This window comes from Primulina huaijiensis, chromosome 16, assembly GCF_012295235.1.
Source record: "Primulina huaijiensis isolate GDHJ02 chromosome 16, ASM1229523v2, whole genome shotgun sequence".
Classification (NCBI taxonomy): Eukaryota; Viridiplantae; Streptophyta; class Magnoliopsida; order Lamiales; family Gesneriaceae; genus Primulina; species Primulina huaijiensis.
In genome coordinates this window covers 19,279,568-19,305,741 of record NC_133321.1, presented here as the reverse complement: position 1 = coordinate 19,305,741, position 26,174 = coordinate 19,279,568, and the positions used below count along the sequence as shown (strand labels likewise).

General features: G+C 34.5%; 3 protein-coding genes across 10 annotated transcripts; 2 read left to right on the top strand and 1 right to left on the bottom strand.

Annotated features, from left to right (window-relative positions):
• The first annotated feature begins 5,752 nt into the window (after positions 1 to 5,752).
• LOC140961726 (AAA-ATPase ASD, mitochondrial-like) lies at positions 5,753 to 10,544 on the top strand. Of its 6 annotated transcripts, none has more exons than XM_073420391.1 (5): positions 5,753 to 6,017; positions 6,178 to 6,286; positions 7,032 to 7,984; positions 8,101 to 8,249; positions 9,283 to 10,544. In XM_073420391.1, the coding sequence occupies exons 4-5, from the start codon at positions 8,194 to 8,196 to the stop codon at positions 10,427 to 10,429; spliced, it is 1,203 nt and encodes a 400-aa protein (XP_073276492.1). In that variant the 5' UTR covers positions 5,753 to 6,017; positions 6,178 to 6,286; positions 7,032 to 7,984; positions 8,101 to 8,193; the 3' UTR covers positions 10,430 to 10,544. The 6 variants fall into 6 exon arrangements, with proteins under 6 accessions (XP_073276492.1, XP_073276491.1, XP_073276490.1 ...); XM_073420390.1 differs by having other exon boundaries at positions 8,091 to 8,249; XM_073420389.1 differs by having other exon boundaries at positions 8,069 to 8,249.
• Positions 10,545 to 14,742: 4,198 nt separating this feature from the next.
• Positions 14,743 to 15,555, top strand: LOC140961115 (probable protein phosphatase 2C 55). Its single transcript, XM_073419418.1, has one exon. The coding sequence runs from the start codon at positions 14,743 to 14,745 to the stop codon at positions 15,553 to 15,555; it is 813 nt and encodes a 270-aa protein (XP_073275519.1).
• Positions 15,556 to 21,218: 5,663 nt separating this feature from the next.
• LOC140961325 (uncharacterized) lies at positions 21,219 to 25,914 on the bottom strand. Of its 3 annotated transcripts, none has more exons than XR_012172329.1 (4): positions 25,284 to 25,914; positions 23,156 to 24,995; positions 21,614 to 23,085; positions 21,219 to 21,523 (listed from the first exon to the last, which is right to left on the bottom strand). XR_012172329.1 is itself a non-coding variant. In XM_073419775.1 (3 exons), exons 1-3 carry the CDS (start codon positions 25,356 to 25,358, stop codon positions 21,674 to 21,676), a joined length of 3,327 nt encoding a protein of 1,108 aa, XP_073275876.1. In that variant the 5' UTR covers positions 25,359 to 25,914; the 3' UTR covers positions 21,219 to 21,673. The 3 variants fall into 3 exon arrangements, 1 of the variants encoding a protein (XP_073275876.1); XR_012172330.1 differs by having other exon boundaries at positions 21,219 to 21,509; XM_073419775.1 differs by having other exon boundaries at positions 21,219 to 23,085.
• Positions 25,915 to 26,174: the final 260 nt, after the last annotated feature.

Here is a 26,174-nt window from a genome sequence, read left to right as displayed (position 1 = left end):
CTTCTTCTCTAAAAATTATTCTTCATCAAATTTTCGAAGAAAAAAAGAAGATGGCTTTCACGAGGTTATTTTTAATTATTTTGGTTATCATACTCACCAGTCTTGTATTTATCGGAGAATATCCTCCTCGTGTGTTTTCTTTATTTTTACGAATACTTGTACTTGTTGTTTATCCATTACTTTGTATTGCAATATTCATTAACTAATAAAATGCATCGTAATTTTTAGTACCACCATGGCAAACTTGGCAAAGCTCGAATTCATCGCTCTTGATATTACTGGGAAAAACTATATGCCATGGACTCTTGATGTAGAAATGCATCTTGAGTCATTGGGTCTAAGCGAGACCATTAAAGAAAATGGTATATCTTCATCACAAGAAAAAGCAAAAGCTATAATATTTTTACGACGACACCTTGATGAAGGTTTAAAATGTGAATATCTCATCGAAAAAGATCCCATGGCTCTGTGGAAAGGATTAAAAGAGAGATTTGAACATATAAGGGAAGTTATACTTCCGACCGCCCGTGATGAATGGAATATGTTAAGATTCCAAGACTTTAAAAAAGTCAGTGATTACAATTCAGCGATGTATAGAATAATCTCGCAGTTAAAATTTTGTGGACATGAGGTTACAGAATCGGAAATGCTTGAAAAAACATTTTCCACGTTTCACGCATCAAATATAACACTACAGCAACAATATAGAGTGCGTGGATTTGCGAGATATTCTGAACTCATCGCCTGTCTTCTTGTGGCGGAAAAGAACAACGAGCTATTAATGAGAAATCATCAGTCCCGACCCACTGGATCAACAGCATTTCCAGAAGTAAATGCTGTAAGCAAAAATGAATTTAAACCTGGAAACCAAAATCAAAGTTACAGACAAGATTTTGGTCGAGGACAAAATCGAGGTCGTGGTCGTGGTCGTGGACGTGGACGTGGACGTGGAAGTGGTCGTGGTCGTGGACGCGGCCGTGGTTTTGAAAATAATCGAGATAGTTATTTCTATAACTCATCTCAAAAGAACGTCCCAAACCACCCACCGAAAAGGCATCAAGAGAATATGAGTGTTAATGAGAATCACTCAAAAAGATTTGAAAGTTCTTGTTTCAGATGTGGTACTCCAGGACATTGGTCCCGTATTTGTCGAGCCCCTGAGCACCTTTGTAAACTTTATAAAGAATCAATAAAGGGGAAAGAAAAGGAGACCAACTTTACTGAACACAGTGAACCTTTGAGTGGTTCAACTCATTTTGATGCTGGAGATTTTCTGATTGATTTCTCAGATAATGATCAATTTGATGGTGGAATAAATATGTAAAATATTTTATTTTTTATGTATTCGTATGATAATGTTTTATAGTGTGTTATATTGTATTGTATTTTATTGTCAATAATTTTATTTCATTGCATATTTTTTTGAAGTTCAAATATGGAAAATGCTACGAACCAAGCTGAAGTTTGCATACCTGATAGTGGTACAACGCACACTATCCTCCGAGATAAAAGATATTTCTTGGAACTAAAACCAACAAAAACAACGGTGAATACAATATCAGGTCCTGTAGACTTGATTAAAGGATGTGGTAAAGCACAATTTTTGTTACCTAATGGTACAAAATTTTTGATCAATGATGCTTTATATTCACCACAATCGAAAAGAAATTTGTTGAGTTTTAATGATATATATTCCCATGGGTATGATACTCAAACAATGAATGAAGGGAATGAGAAATATATGTGTCTTACCACATATAAATCAGGAAAGAAATATGTGATTGAAAAACTACCAATGCTCCCTACTGGATTGCATTATACACATATACGTCCCATTGAATCAAACATGGTAATTGATAATTCTTCAATATTAACCAATTGGCATGATCGATTAGGACATCCTGGTTCAACAATGATGCGAAGAATTATAGAAAATACACATGGTCATCCATTGAAAGACCAGAAGATCTTTCAGAATAATAAGTTTCAATGTAAAGCATGTTCTCTTGGAAAACTTATTATAAGACCATCACCAGCCAAAATCCAAACTGAATCACCAATGTTTCTTGAACGTATTCAGGGTGATATTTGTGGACCAATCCATCCACCATGTGGACCATTCAGATACTTTATGGTATTGATTGATGCCTCCAGCAGATGGTCACATGTATGTTTATTGTCAACTCGAAATGTTGCATTTGCAAGATTACTTGCTCAAATAATAAAATTGAGGAATCAATTTCCCGATTATACAATCAAGAAAATTAGACTTGATAATGCTGGTGAATTTACTTCCCAGACTTTCAATGATTATTGTATGTCTATGGGAATCATTGTTGAGCATCCTGTTGCTCATGTACATACTCAAAATGGATTGGCTGAATCATTGATTAAACGTCTGCAAATGATTGCTAGACCAATGATTATGAAAACAAAGCTCCCTATTTCTATATGGGGACATGCAATTTTACATGCTGCTTCATTAATTCGCATCAGACCAAGTGCATATCATAAATACTCCCCATTGCAGCTTGCATTTGGTAAAGAACCAGACATTTCTCATCTGAGAATTTTTGGATGTATGGTGTATGTGCCTATTGCACCACCTCAACGAAAGAAAATGGGACCTCAAAGAAAGATTGGAATTTATATTGGTTATGATAGTCCATCGATCATTCGATATCTTGAACCACAGACAGGCGACGTGTTCACAGCACGTTTTGCTGATTGTCATTTTAATGAGGAAATCTTCCCAATGTTAGGGGGAGAACAGAAACATACCGAAAAAGAAATTACATGGTATGTATCATCATTGTTACATCTGGATCCAAGAACAAAACAATGTGAAAAAGATGTACAGCAAATTGTGCACTTGCAAAGAATAGCAAATCAAATACCAGATGCATTTGCAGACACAAAAGGGGTAACTAAATCATATATACATGCTGCAAATGCCCCTGCTCGAATTGAAATTCCGAAGAAACAAATTGAAGATAGTCATGATGTCATTAAACGCCTGAAGCGTGGAAGGCCAGTTGGTTCCAAGGATAAAAATCCTCGAAAAAGAAAATTCATAGAGAAACACAATGATCACAAAATAGAGAATGATGTTCCTGAAGAAACACATAATGATCACAAAATAGAGAATGATGTTCCTGAAGAAACACATGATGATGAAAATGTTTTGTCAGAACCACAAACTGACGAGAATCATGAAATCTCTATCAATTATATTAATACTGGAAAAATATGGAACCGAAAAGATATAGAAGAAATTGATGATATATTTTCTTATAATGTGGCAATCGACATCATAAATGATAATGAAGATCATGAACCAAAATCTTTTGGTGAATGTAAAAATCGGCAGGATTGGATAAAATGGAAAGATGCCATCCAGGTTGAATTGGATTCGCTAAATAAACGTAATGTTTTTGGACCTATAGTCCTTACACCTGAAGGTGTAAAACCTGTTGGATACAAATGGGTTTTTATTCGAAAGCGAAATGAGAAAAATGAAATAGTAAGATATAAAGCTCGACTTGTTGCACAAGGTTTTTCTCAAAGGCCTGGAATTGATTATGAAGAAACGTATTCTCCTGTGATGGATGCAATTACGTTTCGGTATTTGATTAGCTTGGCAGTATCTGAAAATTTAGAAATGCGTCTTATGGATGTTGTTACAGCCTACTTATATGGATCACTTGATAGTAATATATATATGAAAATCCCTGAAGGATTTAAGATGCCTGAAGCACAAAGTTCAAAACCCAGAGAATGTTATTCTGTGAAATTACTAAGATCATTATATGGGTTGAAGCAATCCGGCAGAATGTGGTATAATAGGCTAAGTGATCACTTGATGAAAAAGGGATATGTAAATAATTCAATATGCCCTTGTGTTTTCATTAAGAAAACAACATCCGGATGCGTAATTATTGCTGTATATGTTGATGATTTAAACATCATTGGAACAAATAAGGAAATTCAAGAAGTTGTGTCATACTTGAAAGAAGAATTTGAAATGAAGGATCTTGGAAAAACCAAGTATTGTCTGGGTTTACAAATTGAACAAAAAGAATGTGGAATATTTGTTCACCAGACAAATTATACAGAAAAGATCCTTAAACGTTTTAATATGGACAAATCAAATCCTTTAAGTACTCCAATGGTTGTTAGATCATTAAACATAGAAAAGGATCCATTCCGTCCATGTGAAGATGATGAAGATATTCTTGGTCCAGAAGTACCATATCTAAGTGCTATCGGTGCCCTTATGTATCTTACAAATTGTACAAGGCCTGATATATCTTTTGCCGTAAATTTATTGGCAAGATTTAGCACATATCCAACAAAGAGACATTGGAACGGAATTAAACATATATTCCGTTATCTACGAGGAACGACAGACTTGGGACTTTTGTATTCAAAAGATGCTAATCCAAGTATAATTGGTTATGCCGATGCTGGATACTTATCTGATCCACACAAAGCACGTTCTCAAACTGGATATGTATTTACTCGTGGAGGCACTGCAATTTCTTGGCGTTCACAGAAACAAACACTTGTAACAACTTCATCAAATCATGCCGAGATTATTGCACTACATGAAGCAAGCCGTGAATGTGTGTGGTTAAAATCAATGACTCAACATATCCAAATCTCATGCGGATTATCATTCGACGAGAAGCCTGTGATACTATATGAAGATAATGCTGCATGTGTTGCTCAAATGAAAGAAGGATACATAAAAAGCGACAGAACTAAACATATTCCTCCTAAGTTCTTCGCATTCACCAAGGAGCTTGAGAAGAATAAATGTATTGATGTTCGTCACATTCAATCAAGTGAAAACTCATCAGATCTCTTCACAAAGGCACTTCCTACGACAATATTCAGAAAGCACATATATAATATTGGGATGCGCAATCTACGAAATTTGTGAAGAATTGTTCGTGTCAACATGAGGGGGAGTTTACGTGACTGCACTCTTTTTCCCTTACTATGGTTTTTATCCCAATGGGTTTTTCCTAGTAAGGTTTTTAACGAGGCAGTATAAAAACACGTAATGAAAACAATCATTATGATCATCATCACAAGGGGGAGTGTTGAAAAATTATTTAAAAATGTGTTAAATATTTGTGTTGAAAATGTGAATGTTGAATGTTGAAAATTAGATAAAATTAGGTGTTGAATATTGAAAATTAGTGTGTGATGATGTAGGTAATGATGTATTTTATTTTTGGATTATTTGTAAAAATTTTCTATAAATAGATCTCTCATTTGTGAAGAAAATCACAATTGAGTTGAGAGAAAAATATTATAAAGTGTGTAGTGTGATAATTTTGAGAGTTTGAGATTTTTACTTTTTTACCGTAAATTTTTACTTTTTCACAACAGAAAAAGGTTTTTATTGCTCTCATTATTTTTGTTCATGTATATTTAACGTGTGTAATATAAGATTTATTTTTGTCATACCAATTTCCGATGAAATTAGTGATTTTGGACCAAAAAAATTACAAAAACATGGTAAAACATGAAAAGAACACCAAATGCATTTTTGTACGTATTAATAATATAGATTTACATAAATTCAAAAAAAATAAAAAATACTAAATAACGATTTTAAGCGGACCAAACCAGCACAGTAGTTTATGGCCAAAACTTGTGGCTGTAATTAAAAAAATGAAATTTAACTAACATTTATTTAATTATTTTCCTAATGATTTTAAGGTTTGAACGGTTTAATGAAGACTCTTTTTAGGCTCCCTTTCGAAATCCCCACCCCTTTCCCCTCCTAATAAATTTGCCACAGACCGATCACATCATTATAGCCTCTCCTCTGACAACAATTTGCTGCCCTTTTCTTTGATTTTTTCCCTGCTTGGCAAGTTCTTATTTGCCTTCTGTCTTTGTACTGTGTCTTGTGGAGTAGCCACAGCAACAACAAGCAGACAAAAACTCGGCTTCCAAACCTCTCGTGCGACTCTTTTTAGGGATTTTACGCGGAATCTGAGGTGCCCGTTTTTTCTTTTCTCGGTTTCGGCACTGAATTTTCCTTGTTTGTTTCTTGAGGTTCTGGTTTTTTTTTAGAAATAAAAGTTTATTTTGGAATTTTTAAGTTTCTTTCTTGGTTGACTGACTTGAACTTTTCGTTTTTTGTATGACTGCTTTTAGTATTTTTTTGGTGCTGTCATCATGGATAATCGGAGGAGGCTAATCTGGGAGGATAACTGCAGACAGGAGGTGCCGAGGAGAAGATCGCAGGGTAAAAAGCCACCTCGCGGTACGTTCGATTTTTTTTTTAATTTCTGATTTATTTGTTGATTTCTCGTTTTTTGCCCTTTCTGGCACTTTAATTGAAGTGGATTTCATGATGTAAATTTTCTATCTTAAAATCGTGTGAATTTTCTTTCTGAGTTAAATGTGAAAATACTGATCTTTAATTGTTTTATGCTCTCGATGATTCCATTAATTAAATGGAGGACACTTTAACTGTGAATACTATATGTATATTTGTAGCTCTTGATTGAAGGAGAACACGAATTTTCACTTTTTATTAAAACAATAAAAATCGAAGACTTTTTCTTTGAACTGATTTGATATGTGCCCTATCATTCGAAATGTCTCAGCTACGTGTTTAGAGTGAAGATCATGAGGTTAAGCGGATCAAATCATGTTGTAAACATTGGTGCATAGAGCATGAAGCTGGAAATTCATACTTGGATTACAACGATCATTCGTTGTCGATCTATTATGCAAGTTGATTGTATTTATTATGTTCCTGTTTCCATGTCTGTAATTTGATATTATATTTCGTTGTCACTGTCTCTCCAACTCTTTGTTCCTGTCTTTAATCAGTCTAATTTTTTGGTCCATGAATCCAATCATTATAAAGACAAGCATTGAAGAAAATATTCCATCGTTGAAGGATCAACTCACTCACACAGAAACAGTTCTTTCAATTCTACACGTCATGTTTGCGATTTTTTTAATTTAATTTGCACAGATACATTGGTTATTTTCTACAGGCAGTTGGCAGCCGACTGTGCCTTCATGGGAGAAAGAATTTTGCAAAGTCGTTGGTTCCCTGGATTGGGAAACATTACTGCAATTGAAGAAATTTACACACCTCTGTGATAACGTGGTCAAGTGGAACGACTCGGCAGGGGAAGAGGCGTTTTGTAATGCTAAAAAACGATTCTGGGCTCAAATAAATGGCTTTCCATGTGAAGTTGAATTACCCAATCCTGACCTTTATATCGACGACATAAAATGGGATATGGAAACTGATCCCGAGCTGTCATTAAACCTTGATACCAAACCTGCAATTCCTTATATCGAAGAAAACATTGGTACTGTCGTATATTTTGGTGATTCTCTCGTTTCAAACCAAGAATTCTCGCCCTCAGGCTGGGGAGACGAGGACGAGAATGTTAAAGTACCGAATAACTTATATTCCGCCAATAATGGTAATGCTTGGGAGCATAACTGGGACAATTCATTCAATAACGAAGCTGCAGTTGCATGGCCGGGTTTCTGTGATAACGTGTGGCATTTCAGTAATGGAATTGGGCAAACACGATACATGCCGTGGGCAAGTGGTTGGGATAACTCGTGGGGATGGAATTATGACAATAATCTTGGCAATTACGAAGTTGGGTATGAAATCTTGCCAGACAATAGAGCTTGTGAAGAACAGCACGACTACAATTTTCCCAGGGTAAATTCTGGCAGAAACTCGTCGAGTTACAAGACGTGGATGGCTACAAAGAACGACCTATGTACGAATGATTTCCCAAAAGACGGGAAGGGTTGGCGTAAACCTGTCCACTGGGAAGAGCAATCTGCAATGGCGAGGAGATCCAGTTCAAGAAAGTTGAATTCGTATAATTCATGTGTGCCGGTTACCCATCATACTGGAATCACTTTGGAGCGAACATGGAACAAGGGAAAACATGTCTCCTGAACTCAGAATGGAAAGGTGCAATTTATTTCATTCTATTTAATTTGTTCTTTACTTTTTGTACACAATATTGAACTTGTGAATGAGTATCATATTTATTAGCTACACAACGAGCCTAATTCAGACTGGTACAGAAGACAATGGCCAATGAAATGTGGATATCTAGCGTCTCACGTTTGAACGGCTTGTTTGGTTGAGATGATGACAAGTATCAACAAACACGTGGTATGCTTCTCGTGATCCACCGCCACATGCACGTACAAATCATACACGTAATTAATCGGTAATTTTCAAACTATGTTTGGATTTGATATATTATTGTAACAAAATATTGTTATTCATATAAAATTTGTTGGAGGAAGACATTCGTCCAAAATATATCCATCTCAAATATATAATCTAATTTTTATATTTGATATTATTTTTGTATTATTTTATCAATATACACTTATCATTAAATATATTAACTAATTTCAGTAAAAAAAAAATCATGTTATTAGAACACTCATTAAATAAGGGAAAAACGAAAAATTTGTTCGTGAATTTACTTTTCTTATAATTTTTAAAATCTTAATGAAAAACACTTATATATTTTATGTGTGTGCGTGTGAGACGGAGAAAGTAATCATGATATAACTAGAGTAAATCTTTTGTGAGACGGTCTCACAAAAGATTTATCTGTGAGACGGGTCAACTTTACCGATATTCACAATAAAAAGTAATACTCTTAGCATAAAAAGTAATATTTTTTTCATGGATTACCCAAATAAGATATTCGACTCACGAAATTGATCCATGAGATCGTCTCACAAAAATTTTTATGATATAACTATAGTATGATATATTATCATAAATCATATTTTGATATAATTTGTTGTATTAAATGATACAGTAATACGATATGTACGTTAAAAAATATCTATTTCTCCGAAAATATATTTAAAAAAAACACACACACACACAGAGACCACAAAAGAACAAAAAATATAGCGCAATCTGCCTCTACATTTGTCCTAAGAATTTGTTATCCACGTTGCATAAGCCCAACATGACAATGTGGTGGTGGTGCCTCAAATGTTTCGAATGAAGAACTAATCTGGCATCCCAAAAAATTAAAAAATGAAGATGGGAGAAATTTTTACACAATTGGGATCCTTAGTTGCAACTCTAATGTTTGCTAGAGCAATTCTTGAACGATATGTTCCTTCCCAACTAAAAGCTTTTCTTGAAAAACATTTCGTAAAAGCCTTCAATTTCCTTTCTCCGTACATCCTAGTAACCTTCAATGAATTCACCGGCGAACGTCTGATGCGCAGCGAGGCTTACTCCGCCATCGAGACCTACCTGAGCTCCATTTCATCCTCCCAGGCCTGGCGGATGAAGGCGGATGTCCTGAAAAACAGCAGCCACCCACTGGTGCTCACCATGGACGATAATGAAGAAGTGGCTGATGCCTACAAGGGGGTCCAGATTTGGTGGGCTTCAGGTAAAAACATTTCCAAGGTTCAGACCTTATCTTTCCAACACATTAACGATGAAAAGAGGTATTACAGGCTGAAATTTCACAAAAAAGACAGGGATTTCGTCGTAAATTTTTACTTGGATCATGTGATGAAAGAGGGCAAGGCCATAAGAGTGAAAAACAGGCAGAGAAAGCTTTACACCAACAGTGGTCCTTCTTGGAGCCATGTTTTATTTGAGCATCCAGCAACTTTTCAAACTTTAGCAATGGATTTGGGTAAGAAAAGGGACATTATAGATGATTTATTGGCATTTAGTAACGGTGAAAGTTTCTATTCAAGAATCGGAAGGGCCTGGAAAAGGGGCTATCTTCTTTATGGTCCTCCGGGGACTGGAAAATCCACTATGATTGCTGCAATGGCTAATCTCTTAAAATATGATGTATATGATCTTGAGTTAACTTCAGTAAAAGATAACACAGAGCTTAAGAAGCTATTGATTGCTACTTCCAGTAAGTCGATTATCGTGATCGAAGATATCGATTGTTCGGTAGATTTAACAGGCCAGAGAGGGAAGAAAAGAGCCAAAAAAGAACACGAGCAAGAGGAACCAGCTGATAACGCAAGGAACATGAGTAATGTTACTCTTTCAGGGCTTTTGAATTTCATAGATGGGATTTGGTCAGCTTGTGGAGGTGAAAGACTCATTGTTTTCACGACAAATCATGTGGATAAATTGGATCCAGCTTTGGTCAGAAGAGGGCGAATGGATAAACACATTGAGCTATCATATTGCAGCTTTGAAGGGTTCAAGATTTTGGCTAAGAATTATATTGGCTTGGAGGATCATGATTTGTTTGGGAGGATTGAGGTTCTGTTGGGAGAAATCAAGATTACTCCAGCAGATGTTGCTGAGAATTTGATGCCGAAAGGTGTGGGTGGAAATGTAGAAACTTGCTTGAAGAGTTTGATTTATGTTCTTGAGCAAGAAAGGATTGCGTGATCATGAGGTGAATCCAAAAATATTAATCTATTGTATTAATTTATGAACTTGCAATTTGCGCATTGTATAAACATACATTTTTTAGACATGTTACCCCCAACATTTTCTAGCAGAAGCAGTCTCTTTTGATTTTTTATAAGCTATAATTAATTTTATCTTGCTTCTTTATTGAATTCCTTGTATATTTTATTTTGGTTATTTATTCAGATACATGATTTGAGTAATTATATTATAAACTCCAGCTCCTTCGTTTGATTGTTAAAGGAACCGGGGTTTCAAACCTCGGCACCTTAGATTTATTATAAACTTTTTTTATATATAAATATAACTATTTTCATTATTTAATTAAAAAAAGGATGAAATATATTAATACAATATTAATAATCGTTTTTCTAAAAAAAATTAATAATGTTAAAATTATTAATACTAACGACAACAATAATAAATAACAATATTATCACAAAGATAAAAAGAAAAGAATTTCATTTAAACCAAAATAACAGACAAAGTTGATTTAATTCAAAAACTTAAATCAAATAAACTGAATGGACTTAAAATCGATTATTTTGAATTCAAAATTGTTTGGATTTATTTTAAAAAATATATTTTTTGTTTAAAATATCTTATTAATGTAATAAAACTGAACCTTATATTTTGTTTAATATTTTTTTATATAAAAATATCAGAAACCAAAGCGAATAAACTGATTGGGCTGTGTTTTTTTTAAAATAAAAATAAAAATTTATGATTTTCAAAATCAACCAAAATTTTGAATTTAATTGATGTGATTAGTTATTACCCGATTATCCAGTACAGGTAATTCATAATCTTTTCGCGACAGAAGGCCACGTTTATGTTCTCCATATATTTTCTTATTCGAACCTTTTCAGCTTCTTCAGACTTTGGTCACCTGTTGTCAATTACAACTTCAGAACCACAATTGTTTTTGAGTTTGTATGCTTGATATATTTGATAATCAACCTATTTCTGCACTATTCATTGACCAAGATCTTAACTTTCAGTGAACCAAGGTTGTGGGCAGGGGCTTTCACGGGATAAAGTTCCATTAATCAAAGGAGTAAAGCGCTGTTCTTCCTTGAATCTTTTGCTGTTCTTTAAAAGGTTAGTTCTTTAGCGGCGTGGTTTCAGAAGATTTCTGGTTCGCATCGTTGAATTAATCGGTTCCCTACACTTTTAATTCAGTGAAGAAGTGGGACAAGTGTAAGTGATAGGATGGTATTATTAGAAGTTTGTGGTTGTTGGGAATTGGACAATGTTGTCTGCGTTAGTATGGTGCTGCGCATGACTCTTGTGTATGCGTATTATATATTTGTGTATATGCCTTGATAGAAAGTGAACTTTTAACTATTCTTATTTTAATTGAGAAGGATAAACTAATTTGTCGGATTCCTCGCTAGCTTTCACTTATGATGCTAGTTAATATTTGCTGATTTTACTATTGGTGATACTTTATCTTCAGTTTCGATTGAGTAGATTATTCGAAAAGTTAAAGGTAATGAAATTAAAACTAAAACATCAAGTAAATTGGTATGATATGTTTATGCAAACTTTCTTGATTTTTTCTCCCTTAGTGTTGAGCACCGCGTACTTCATGAAATTCTTTACTTCTGCCTAGTACAATGCCGTTTATCTTTGTGTGATACAGCAGTAGCTGGAATGCTGGATGGCTTTTTATGGAATATAATAACATTGTTTGATAGAAGTATCTGTGTGCTTGACTCCGGTTGAAGTCTGAACTTTGTACATGGATAATCTTAGCTTCCCTCATGGCGTGGAGAAAATTATTGAAACATTTTTGCTAACTGTTTCTCCAATGTTGTTTGTTCCACCAAACTAGATTACTCCAATACTTTAGGTTTTTACCCATTTTGTTAATATAAATCTGTCTGATTGTTCCTTCAGAACTCTGTTTTTCTGTCTCTTCTGGTTAATCCTTGTCCTGCCAAATAGAACATGATTTAAGGAGAAACAAAGGGATAAGCAACAAAAATGGCATGTTTGCTATCAATGAATTCTTTATCTTCAGGTATCACCAATCTCAACTTCAGCCGGCCTTTGATCAACAAGTTTCAATCAATAGTTCTGTCTAGATTTAAGGCTTTATCTGTTAAATCTACCTTCCCTGGAATTTCTTTTGTTTACTGCATTTGCTAAGTTATTAAAATCCACCAGCCAAAACCATTTCGTTTCAGGCCTGCACATAGTAACAAAGAAAGATAGATATAAGAAGAATTACAAATGAAGAAGATAATGTGTACGCCGACTTCTATCCTGAAAGCGTTTAGAGAAACATACAGAGGCAAGTCTACATTGAATAGATTGCGTGTCACGGCCCTTGCAGCGACGATCTGTCATGTCTGGAGTTTGCGTAATCGAGTGATGTTCGAAAATGAAAAACCGCATATTGAAGGGGTCATAAGGAAGATAAAAATTCAGACATACAGATGCCTACCACATGCCAATGATCTATTTCTAAATTTATGTTAGGAAGCTTCAGGTGTTTTGATATTTTCTGTCTATCTCCAGGGGATGCCCAGTGTACTTGTATTTGTTACTCTTTTGACCTATTTTAATGGAAATCTTTTTCATTAAAAAAAAAAGAAGAAAGATTTGTTTGTTGTTTTAGCAGTCAAAGATAGTAAAGCAATTGTTGAGAAAACAGAAAGAAGAATGTGAGGACTTTTATGAAAGGTGATAAAGGTTTAATTTTGGCGAAGGGAGAGATGAAGACGAGAAACCATGTGCCTATATGCCCTGGTTGTGGAGTGTTAATGCAAGATAAAGACCAAAATCTAACTGGATATTATCAGAAAAGAATGGAAGTGGCAGAACTGGCTGTTGACGAGGAGGAGATTGATTAGTTTGTAGAAGATGATGAGGATTTTGAGTATGATGTTGTGGGGGAATTGGATGATAGTGAGGAGGAAGGAGTTGATTGGGAATCAGGAGAATTTAGATCGGAGTCAGAAGATGTGGAAGATGATTATTTGAATGAACTAAATGGTTTTACTCCAGCTGGTGTCGGTTATATATGGAAACATTACCGAGGAGACAATAGAAAAGGGAAAAAGGAAAAGGGTTTCAAAGGCCGAGGGGAAAAGAATGGCTAGGGATGCTCTAAAAGAGGAGGAAGTGAGTCCAGCGCTTTGTGTATGAGTTCTCTAGAGAATTCTACGGCGTCCATGCTTTGTTTCGTCCATCCGCCACACCAACGGCACCGGCCTCCTCCGAGATGAAGTGGACATCATCGCCTAGGGGTTTCGACTTGCTATTTTTGGGCGAGAAGGATCCAGAAAACTTGAACGTTTTTGGATATCCAGGGTTACTCTTGAATTTGCGCTTAATGATCACCACTGTCTTGCATGGAATTCCTACTTCAATTCATTATGGATTTATGTTAAATATGTATTGAGGGATTTGGCGCAGCGAGGATATGTAAGTTATTCAGTAGTATAGGGATTTTAATTTTTGGGCACAAATTATAACTTATGACACTTCTAATACTAATTGGAGTGAAATTATATATCACATTTGATTCAAAATTTTATGTTATTAATTAATTAATTATAATTATATATAATACACATAAATCATGATTCTAGTGTGTGAGATAATTAATCGATTACATCAAAACTATAAAATCTGTGATCCTAGATAAGATAAAAATTATTATTTGATTTTAATAAATTTCAATATAGTTTGAATTATAATATAATCGGGTTATAGAGCTAATTTATATAGCATGATTTATTATAGTTAAATCACATTATATTGTAATATGATTTGATTTTGTAAAGATTTTACGATTTAGATATGTAATTTTTTTTAAAAAAAATGTAAATATAATTAATAATTAGTACATTAATAGATATCAAGTGAATGGCTAAAAGAATCCAGCAGGATATGTGTAGATCTTGAGAAAGAAAATGGGGGAAAAATGTATATATAACTTCTTTTTGGACTCTGATGGAAAACAACAAAATATTTAAGAAAGATTTTTTTTGGGTTTTGATTTAATTGAAGTGGCGCATCAACTAGATAAATACGTTTAAACTTTAATAAAAAAAATAATCTGAATTATGGATAAAAAAATAATCTGAATTATGGGTTCATTCAGCAAATGTAAAAACGTTGGTAACTGATCAGGATTTTCCAAGATACGGGGAATCCTTGATATTACCTATCTTATGTAGGCATGTAAAATCCTATATATATATATATATTAGGTCCAATTATCTCTTATAATCATACACAAACCTATAATTTTTCATTAGAATATTAGAGAAAACACAATGCTGATCGACGAGAAACGCAAATTCAGGAGGTTCGTCTGTAAACATGATCCCATTATGTCGATGATCGCTGGATCCTTCTGCTTACCCAAAGAAAACGACTCAAAACCCCTCGGCGAAGATGCTCACTTCATCTTGGAGGAGGCCAACGCCATTGGAGTGGCGGACGGCGTGGGCGGATGGTCAAAGAGAGGCATCGACTCAGGAGAGTACTCGAGAGAACTGATGCGCAACGTCATCACGGCAATCAAGAACCGCCGCCGCAGGGGGGCCGTGGACCCCAAGTGCGTCCTTCAAGAAGCTTTCTTGAAGACGAAGGCGAAGGGTTCTTCCACCGCCTGCATCCTCACCCTCGCCGGCAGAACACTTCGCGCGGTGAACGTGGGCGACAGTGGATTCTTGGTTATAAGGGGAGGAAAGATTGTGTACACTTCACCCACACAGCAGCGCAAATTCAACCATCCTTATCAGTTGGGGAAGAGTTCTCGGTGCGATACCCCGGACGTGGCGGAAGAGATAACGATGACCGTAGAGAGTGATGATGTCATAATCGCGGGGACCGACGGGCTTTTTGATAACGTGTTTCCCAAGGATATAGAGAAAGTGGCGAGGCTGTGTCTGGAGAATGAGCCGGAGTTGGTGGCTTGGGCATTGGCTAAGGTGGCGCGCTACAAGTCTTTGGATAAAAATAGTTGCACCCCATTTGAGACTGCTGCCATAGAGGCTGGGGTTCAGCACTTTGGTGGGAAATACGATGATGTTACAGTTGCCGTTGCCTACGTTGTCCCAGCCGCCATTAGAATATCAATGTAGTTCACTTCTTTCTGATTACAATATATGTTTTCAAGAATCTTTTATTTGTTGATTCACTACATATATTTGTGCATGATTTGTAGGAAACCTAAATTTGAAACAATATTTGGTTTTATGTTCGCATAACTTTTTCTGGGGAATTACCATGACAAGAAGAAGTTTGATTTATATCTTGAGATTCATCAATATTTGTCAGTAGCTTTTAAGCTTTTCTTGATTCAAGATTTGATGCATGTGAAAGTTGTTCATACGTTAATTTGGTTTTATTAATATTCTCTCATATGGTTGATTATTGTAGCCGAATGAATTTCTTAGAAGGATTCAAAAACTTAATTTAGCCGATGTGTGACATATAACGTGATCTGAATAATTATCAAAAGGTGTTATGATATTATTTTCTCGGCTTAATCTATCTTCTAGAAACTCCTTTCAAAAAATTAATTTATTCAAAATTTATTTAATTGGGTAATATTGGTTTAACATTATAATACATTAAATGGCATAAACATAAAAAAAATTGTTAATTAATAACAGAATTTGCTTTTGAAACTAACTAATAACATAATTTTAAAAAATAACTTTTAATTAAATAACATGCATGATGTAGATGTCAATTTAATTATTTTATATAGAATTTTTATTCTAAAAATGATCAATAAATATAATTCATGCCACGAGATGTAAGCGTCTTCAATTTTCTATTATGACAAGGTTTTTTCAACAAACAAAGATTAATTTCGGGAAAATATTTAATATCATATGAGAACTATTAATATAAAATATAGTAATTCATTTAAACAATTTAGATTTAGATTGATTATTATTAATATATTAATATTATTTTAAAATGATTGAAATAAAAAATCATGTGCGAACACAATTGAAAGCATTGTTACAATGTGTGCATTAATTGGAGTTGAGAAAGCCTTGGACAAGTCAATATGGACAGCTCGAGGAACGTAAGATAATCAACAAGAGAACTATCAAATAAATAATTTTCTTGTCAAATTAATACAAAAAGGATATTTTATAATTAATTAATACTATATTTAATTTTTAAACATTGAAATTGCAAAATTGANACAGGATTCGAGTGTAACGAAAAGTTCTATATATATTACTGTGATGTATCTAACTAATGGCTCAATATGCTTGTTTTTTCTTGTGACTTTTTGTTGTCGGTGATGATGGGATGGGCTTCACAATCTTGCCGTTGGTCATGGCTATGGAATTAGGCTGCTTCGACTCTTCGGACAAGTCGATATCTCGTGTTGATCTGACCGGCAAAACAGCGTGGGACGAGCCGTCTCCTTCGCCAGTGGCCGCCGCTGACTGTTGAAGAGGGAACAAGAAGTCCGTTGGAAAGAATTTGTATTGCATCCCTGCCATGGAAACTTTGGAAAGATACTTCGGTGTGACATAAGTGCACTAGTTTTTCATATTTATAGAGGAAATAGTAGGTTATAATTTGGCGAGGTTTGGTCAAATTTAATTTTCCTTCCGCCTTTTATTTTCTTTTGTTTTTTTCTAGCTTTGTGGTTTGCTATTTTTTGTGCAAGGGAATATTCTGTTTTTTGGCCCGAGATACGCAATGTAGGTAACTAGAGGCGGCGATATATTTAAATTTAGGGGTCATCGGTGCGATATATCGTATTGAAATTTCGAATATTGTATATTGTACCGAAAATACTGGTATGAGAAAAATGATAATGTTATCGTACTGACTTTTCGATATATCTAAAGTTCGGTTGCTGAAATTTCGGTACGGTATCAGTAAAATAACGTCATATCGAAAGTATATATATATAAAAAAATCATTCTTGTAATTCCAAGGTCAGTGATCATCAATACTAAACAAATTCCTAAAGACAGTCAAAGAGACCAAGAAAGATATATACAAAACAAATCTATCAAGACAATAAACATCAACCGTAACATGTGTTTGGAGATCCAAGATATCAATGAACACCAATAAATTTCAATCGCAACATATGCGACTTCTTCATCCGCTATCTTTGCAATAATGTCTGAGGTCCTGTGATTTCTGAAGCCTGACTGCTTTTTGACAGGTCGAGTCCTAGCATCCAGTCCTCTAGCTAACTGGAAGCTCAACAGTTTAAATTCTCAACTATAAGTCGAGTTGCTTTACGGAACTTTGATTTGGAATAATCCAATACGATGAGTCCAAATATAAGTTAAATTATTTATTTTTGTACGGTATCGATATATATCATTTTATACAAAAAAAATATCTTATATTTTTTAAAAATTTAACTTTATTATTTAAAAATATTATATATTTTTTAATTTATATATATCATTTCTGTATTTTGATATATACCGAAAATTTCAAATTTCATACCGTTATCGTACTGAATATTTCGGTATTGGTACCATACTGTCTTAAAAATTTCGGTATACAAAAAATTTCGATAAATTCGATATTTTTCGATACGATATTCTCGGTATATATATACAGCGTGATTCATAAGCAAAACCTAGTCTTATTGAATTTCTGCACGCGTGAATCTTTTTTCATGACTCATTTAACACATTTTCTATTCTAGAATCCATGTATATATTTGAATTAAGTTTTTGAGATAATACTGTTAATTCATGATTATTGTCGTTAAATTCATTAGCTACTTTCTACAATTTTTTATACAATTATAATTTATCGAAACGCTCACGTACAAGACATTTGTTTATATAATTTGTTTTCCAACGAATTTCTTAACTCAAGTGGTAAAAGAAACAACTCCACATAATTGAGACATTCGTTCCTATTAGATTTTTATTATTTTCAGATCCTTCGGTTCCTGAAACTAAATTGCTCCGAATTAGTCCAGAATCGACTCGGGTTTGACCCATTATGGGAGAAATTCTCTCAAATATTGATTATCAATGTGACCTTGATTCAGGAAACATTTGAGATTCAAAGGTAAAAAAAAATTTGTGATTTACCCTAATAATTTTCAAGAAAATTAATTTACGTACAAAAAGAGATGATGTATTTTAATGTAGCAAAATCTAGATATCAAACTATATTAAACTTCGATTTAATTTGAACAATGTAATGGAGACCATATGCAAATATCAGTACGTACATCGAAATTTGACTTAAAACATTATGGTTTTGTTCATCTAAGAGAAACACATTGAAAAAAATTGTAGTAATTAAAGAAATTCAAAGAGAAGTGGAAATTTGATTGTCCCTATATTTATCTGTTAATTGTCTTGAAAGTTTGGCATTCATCAAAACCCGATCACTCCTGCAATACAGACCCAATATGATCTGTTTGTTATCTGGAACAAAGCTCATCCCGAACGACGTCGCCTTAACACTAGTAGAGTTTTTATCGGCTGCATCCTTCATCTCATCATGATCACCATGTTCATTGATATTAATGTTCCCTGCAGTGTTTGGATTCTTGGCTGGAAGAATCACCTGCCGTTGATAATCATTTGTCTGCATTTTATTCAACATCCTAGGATAATAGAAATCTGTTGGGAAGAAGCAATACCGAAGAAGGTTGGCCATGTCCGCAGAGAAAACTAACCAAGATTTTAAAGAAATTTACTCGGAGAAGATCAAGAGAAGATGATGGTTGATTTGTGAATGTTTTTGGGTGAATGTTTTTTTAATTTATATATATGAGATCATACGTATTTGGGTTCACAGAGGAATCATTGTTGTGCAAGAATTCACGTGCAAGTACGGAGATTTGGTGGTGACTTGTTTTAGTTCTGGAAGGAAACCAAGAGATGCTTCCCAAATATCTTATGAAGTCCGAAATATTAGGATCATAGAATGTTGATAATATTTCTTTATCTTGTCACCATTCTATCGTATAAAGATGAATTGTATAGAATGTAAAATTACTTTAGGTAGTGTTTAAATAGAGGGATTTTCTACCAAAGTCGACCCAACCATGACAAATATTATTTTTTTATGCTAAAAATATTACTTTTCACCCAACTATAGACTGGTTAGATCCGTGAAACCGTATCACGGATATAGATCCACGAAACACTCTTATTAGAGACTTATCCCTGAAGCTTTTAATTTCAAATCTATTTCATTGCTTGAATGAATTTATATTGGATGAATTTAAAATCAACCACACTGTTAATTAACATATGTAAATGCAACGACGAATTTAAAATTCATCCGATATCAATGTCATTTCAAATTCATTTTTGAAATCTCTGCTCAAAACAATTTTTTTCCTCTAAACCAAATCTTCATTCAATTGCAACCGCAGTTTCATGTTATAATAATAATAAAATATAATTCTTTATCATCTAAAAATAGAATGATTAAAATTAATGTCATAAATTTCAGCGCGATTAATATACATTTTGCACATTGTTGAATTTTAACCTAAGTCCTAATTATGCTAATATTTGAATGAAAAAATGTTTATATATTTCCTTCTTTGAATGCCTGCTTTATTTTCATATTAATTCATTGTCTAGAATATTCTTATAATTTACTGTTAAAATATATAATATGGTTTTCGTTGAGTTTTCAGCTCATACATATCAATTATTATCTGGGACGAAGCCAGAGAATTTAAATAGAAGGGCAAAAATATATTTTTTAAATAATTAAATATCTAAATAGTTAAATTCAAATATAGTACTTGATATATACATATAAAATAATAGACACTATTATATTTTCAAATATATTCTAACAAAACAATTTATTATGGAAACAACCTTTATTACAATAAAAAAATTTAAAAATAATGGCTTTAAGATAAATTACCTAAAAATAAAGAACCAAGGTACAAACTCAAAATTTTCAACACTTTATCCAAAACATATTTTATAGAAATCACGTTCGCAAAAAAGTTCAAAAAATAATCACCTTAAAAAGCTGAAAATATAAAATCGAAAAGGAAGAAAAAAGATTTAGAAATAAGAGAGATAGAGGTAGGAAAATTGGAATGAAATGGTTTAGAACTTTATTATCTATGATTCTTATTTTTAATAAAATAAAAAATTAGAGGTGCTGGTGGTTAAATTATCTAAATAGAAATTATCTAAATAAAATATTTTCTATTGAACATCAATGGAGAGGGGAGACGATAGTGTGGAAATTACGTTAACCAAGTAAATCACACTAGACAAACTTTGTACGACAGACTCGTAAAAGATTGTATAGGTAGGGAAATCAAATCAATAAGATTTTTTTTAAAATGTGTATAACCCAAAAACTGAACTTATAAGAAAAACATAAAAATAATGGAAAATGAACTTAAAAAGGAAAGAAAATATTTTTCAATTAACACTAGTTCATCATCCAGATTAGGTTATAAAATAAAGGTATGTCAATAAATAGATGTGCTATCAAGAAGAGTTCACAAGGTAAATCTAATTGTTATTTTCAAGGCAAAAACTTGTGTGAGACGGTTTCACGGGTCGTATTTTGTGAGACGGATTTCTTATTTGGGTCATTCATGAAAAAGTATTACTTTTTATACTAAGAGTATTAATTTTATTGTGAATATCGGTATGATTGACCCGTCTCACAGATAAAGATTCGTGAGACCGTCTAACAAGAGACCTACTCTTTTTTCAAAGAGGAACCAATTTGAAGGAATTTCTGAGAACTCTGTTAATTAACAATTAGTAAGAACATAGAAGTCAACAGATAAACAACATGGATATATACTTGTTACAACTACATCAAACATCTAAGATACAGTCAAATCTGACTTTATGATATATTTAACATACATTATACATATACAAATATGTTGATTGCATGGAGATTCAAAATCCTCCTTTAATAAGAACTTCACAAAACATGCACTCCATATATACCAGAAAGATTCAAACAAACATGCTATATATTTGCTAGAAAAATATTTCATCGCATAAAAGGGTGACCTGCATCAGATGGATTTTTGCCGTGGGGCGAGAACTCATCCTTGGAAAATGATCTGCAATTATTTATCTGGGATTGTAAAATCATAGCTTAAATTTCTTTCCAAACGTAAGCAAGTCTCAAATGAGTAACTACTTAATCAGATCACGAGAACTTTACCTTCATGAACAGAATCTAATGATTTTGACGGACTTCTGTAACTTTGGACCTTCATAGTATTCAGATTTCTGGAAATGGAACCACTGCTTCGAAGGCTTCGACTAGCATGTACACCCTTCTTTTCCGAGATGGATTGAGTTTCGTGACAATGTGTTGAACAGCATAATCCAGCATCCACTGTTCAGCCTTTTTCTTCTCATCCATTATTTGACGTTTTAAGTCAATTTGCCCTGGTCCTGAATCGGGCTCCTGGGTGAGGAGTTCATGAGCTTGTGCGCGTTTTCTAGCTTTCTCCAATGCCTTGATCGATTTTTTGAGGAGTAATTGCTTTTTCAGCTTCTTCCAGTTTTCAGGTTTTGATTTTTCTTGTTCTCCGACTTCCCTGATATTTTCCTCAGAGATCTCTTTCTCTGTAGAAACAGATAGAACATCCGAGGTGTTGCCTTGAGTATCAGGAAGAAGAATCTCATCGACCGCCTCTTTCACAAGTTTGAGAGCATCTGATTTAGTGAACCCACTTCCTGGATTTTTGGATACACGATTTTCTTTACTTGTGCCCGGTGATTTATCACCTTCATCGTCTGATCCATCAAGAAGTTGGCTTCCCATTTTTTCGGCAATACCACACAGCACATGCTGATATATCATATGCCACATATTTATATGATCTTTCCTGTTTACTTGGTCATCTACATCCCCATTTGTATCTTTGTGTTCTGATGTTTTCTCTTCTTGAGGAATTTTCACATCTGGCTCAGCCAGTATCACTTTCTCGGTTACTATTGATTTCCCCATATCATCGATGAACAGGCTTTTAGTAGCAACAGATGGATCACTATCACCACATTCTGATTTGCTGACATTCTGATTTGAAGTTAAAAGATTACTATACCTCTTGATAAGTGTAGCGCTTCTTTCTTGTCTTGCAGTAACTAGGCCTGAAGCTTTATCATTGCCAAGTAGCGTTCCTTTTCCTTCAACGGGTGCTCCATTTTTGCCTCTTCGGCGTGGAGATTGATTATCTTCCTGGGGTGGAACAACAGTTTCAAATGCTTTTACAAGCAATGCAACTTTTCTTTTTTGAGTAGGGGCTAGTTCATTCACTGCCTGACGAAGTGCATAATCGAGCATCCATTCTTCTCCTCTTTTCTTCTCATCTAATGCTAGAGGTCTAAGATTGACCTTTTCTGCTTCTGGATCAGGACTTAACGGCAGCTGCCGAGGCTTCCTGGGGTTAAATTTTCTCACTTTCTCCAATTCTCTGATGAATCTTTGAAGTATAATCCACTTCTTGAGATTACTCCAATGCTTAGGTGCTTTCTTAACAGATTTTCTTATAGCCGATTCTCCAGTTTTCACCACCTTCAGACTAAAAGAATCTTCAGCGGTGGGGCCCATCTCTTCGGATGTCGAGGACACACAGCCTTTGCCCTTGTCAGCATACGGATCTCCATAACATTCTTCAGTGCAATCTGTAGAAAATAAGATTAGTGTAAAATATACATATAATGACATGAATACACACACACACACACACTCTACCTTCATTTTGCTTCTTTTCAGCGTTTTCTTTTGGAGAGATGTTTTCACTTGTAACCGACAGGTCGTCTTGAACCTCTGGAAGAAGAATCTTCTCAATTGCCTCTCGAACTAGCTTGATAGCAAAAAGTTTTCGGATTTCAATCTCCTGAGTTTCTGAGCCATTTTCCGCACCTATATTGGAATCAGAAAAATCTGGGCTTGCAACCAAACTTTCCTTCACAAGAAATGAACTTTTATTATCAACAAAATCTTGATCTTCAGCAGATGGAAATGGCTTGTTTACAGCTTCTGTAACCAACTCTGAGGCCATATGCTGATGTATCAAGTGCCACATGCTCATGTGCCTCGGCTTGCTGAATTGAAGTTTATTGCCTTCACTTGCAGATGCGTCATTCTCAGATACTGGAATTTGCACTACTTCACTGGTAATAGAATCTCCGGTGATAGAAGATACAGTTGTAAGCTCTCCTTCAATCTCAGAATTGTTATCACTTAAAGTTGGGCTATCTGAAAGTGATGAGGACACACTTCTGTCTTTGGTTACTTCATCAAAGACAACTGGAGTTTCTGGGAAATCATTGCTGGATGTTCCATTTTCACATTGGCCTGTAATGAAACTTGCATGATCCTCAACGTGAATTTTGAGTTCTCTGGAATTCTCCAAGTGGGCTAATGGGTGTGTATCCAAAACATCAGCATCTCTGTTCGGAAGGATCACATAATTATTGTCCTTGTCAAGACTTGAATTGGTAGCACGATCAGAACCCCTGGGAGTTGACAAACTTTGTTCTGTAATGTTGCCAGAGCACTTCAAACAATACCCGATTTGTTGGTCCTGAGGAGAATATTTCCTCATTATGATCAGATTCTCCTCATAACTTCTCTCGGGAAATGAGGTTTCGCCAAAAGCAATTTCAAGAAAATCGAACTCTTGAATGCCACCATATCCCTCTACATGTGCCTCAGAATTCTGTTCATCATTGAATGGCAGGTAAAGATCCATCCCCTTACCCATTTCCCCCTCTTGAACTGATGATTTTGTAATAGAAACCATTTGGGATTTCTGGTGATTCCTCATTTTCTCAGAATGATCTTTCGTTTCACAGCTACATTGATCGGATTTCACTATCTCGTTCTTCCGCTTTATAGAAGGCTGCCTCTTTTTGTGTAGGAATTGTTTAGGAGTTGAAACAGAGTCGTGATCCCCCTGACAATAGCCATGGAGAGAACAACGATGGTACCGGCAAACTTTCATCCCCGAGTTCTTTCCAGATTGTGTTTCTCCGAAAGAAATCTCAACTGGCTGGGGAAACTTCGAGTCCTTTACAGTTGAAGAATATGTCGCTCTATCAACAGCAAGATCCTCAGAAACAGTGTCATCGAACAAAGGCCTACTCAGTTTAAAGCTAGTTTTCTTTATCAAAATCCCCACATTTTTAATGCTTGATGTTCTTGACATAGTTTTAAATGCTCTACGACGAGAAGAAGGCAACTGTGATCCCAAAAAAGTCGCACTGCTTCCATCACTACTTGATTGAGAATTCATTTTCTTGCCTTGGGAACAGCTTGTTGACTTCAAATAATGAGTCGACGCTTCAGATGCATCAACTAAAGATTCGTGGCAAGAGGCTGAAGTATTATCAGGCATTTCAATAGGCTGAAGAATTCTTGATTTCGCCCTTCTCCGGAGTGACTTAGCATTGCCTAAATTTTTCAGTGTCTTCTTATTGTTAGTTCTGTAATGGATTCCAGATTTATCTCGTGGAGCATCTTGTCCATTAATTGGTGATCCAACAGTTGAAGAACTAACTGAAAAGGTGTCATCGAGTTCACTTTCTCCCTGTAATAAATAGAATAGCAAATTCCAAACCTTTGAGCTTCTCCTTAAACTACCCATAAATTCTCAAGATTTGCAATTCACCCAAGAAATATCAGAACAGAAAAACACACAAAACTGACAAGTTTCATATTTAATTACAACTTTAGCTTCCCTAAATATGAATCTTAGTTATTTCGATTCAGTCCATACCAGTCAGTAAATCTATAAAAAAAAATATGGGGAAAATATAGTAATAAATATATTATTATGTCAAAAAATGAAATTCATATTGAATAGCCGGAAACTCACCGGAGAGTTTTCTTTCTTCGCATGACAACTGCTTGTAGCCTTCATATAATTCAGCGATGAATCAGAAAACTCCATTGAATCTACCTTCCGCTACTTCTGATTAATATCACTGAAATGGACAGAACAATCCAAAAAAATCAAACTGGGATTTCAAAATTAAGTTTGATCGACCACTGATTTCAGAATTCTCTGCTTCTCATTCAAGTCCAACTCCTCTGTTTTCTGCCAAAATCTTTAAAAAAAAAAAACAAAAAACAAAAAACAAAAGAATCCGAGGAGTCAACTGCAATCAAAGCCTCCCCAGATTACATACATTTCAACATATCACAATAGCCAACTCAGTATATATTTTCCAAAGCAAACTACTGAACAATTTTTCTTAACAGATTCAAGAAACAGGGGACGTGTGAATCGGGTGGGATTTGCTAAGTCTGAAGTGGCAAAAGATTTGTTAGTATTTGGAGTAAAAGTTTCGAGTTGTCTTTGGTTGACAAAGCTATTGAAATTTAACAAAAGAAATGGCAATAATTACTGCAAAATTACAGATAGATTCCAAAACTTTGGTCTCGTGTTTACGAAGACCAGCCACCAGCTTACTTTCTAGATTAATATGAAGGTGGGCTAAACCGGTGCCTTGACTTGGCCTTGTTTTCTTCCCTTGACTTTGTCTCAACAAATACTACTACCATAAATAATATTTATGGTCATTCGATTTTGTAAATACTAAAAATGCCGACGAATGAATTGTACGTAGCCATTTTCGAAGGAAAAAAAATAGAAGACTGAAAATTTATTAGCAATTGTTATGGAATGAATAACAAGTACGTCCCCACATGGGTATGCATTTCGTGAAGTAGCTCAGAAAAACGTGTGGAGCACAGTGCGCTCTTT

Excerpts from the sequence above, each read along its gene's own strand:
- LOC140961726 (XM_073420388.1), top strand. The coding sequence starts at position 9,086 with ATGAAGATGGGAGAAATTTTTACACAATTGGGATCCTTAGTTGCAACT.
- LOC140961115 (XM_073419418.1), top strand. The coding sequence starts at position 14,743 with ATGCTGATCGACGAGAAACGCAAATTCAGGAGGTTCGTCTGTAAACAT.
- LOC140961325 (XM_073419775.1), bottom strand. The coding sequence starts at position 25,358 with ATGGAGTTTTCTGATTCATCGCTGAATTATATGAAGGCTACAAGCAGT. Across the intron at positions 24,996-25,283 it reads CGAAGAAAGAAAACTCTCCG|GGAGAAAGTGAACTCGATGA; the intron begins GTGAGTTTCCGG and ends TATTTATTACAG. Across the intron at positions 23,086-23,155 it reads TGAAAAGAAGCAAAATGAAG|ATTGCACTGAAGAATGTTAT; the intron begins GTAGAGTGTGTG and ends TATTTTCTACAG.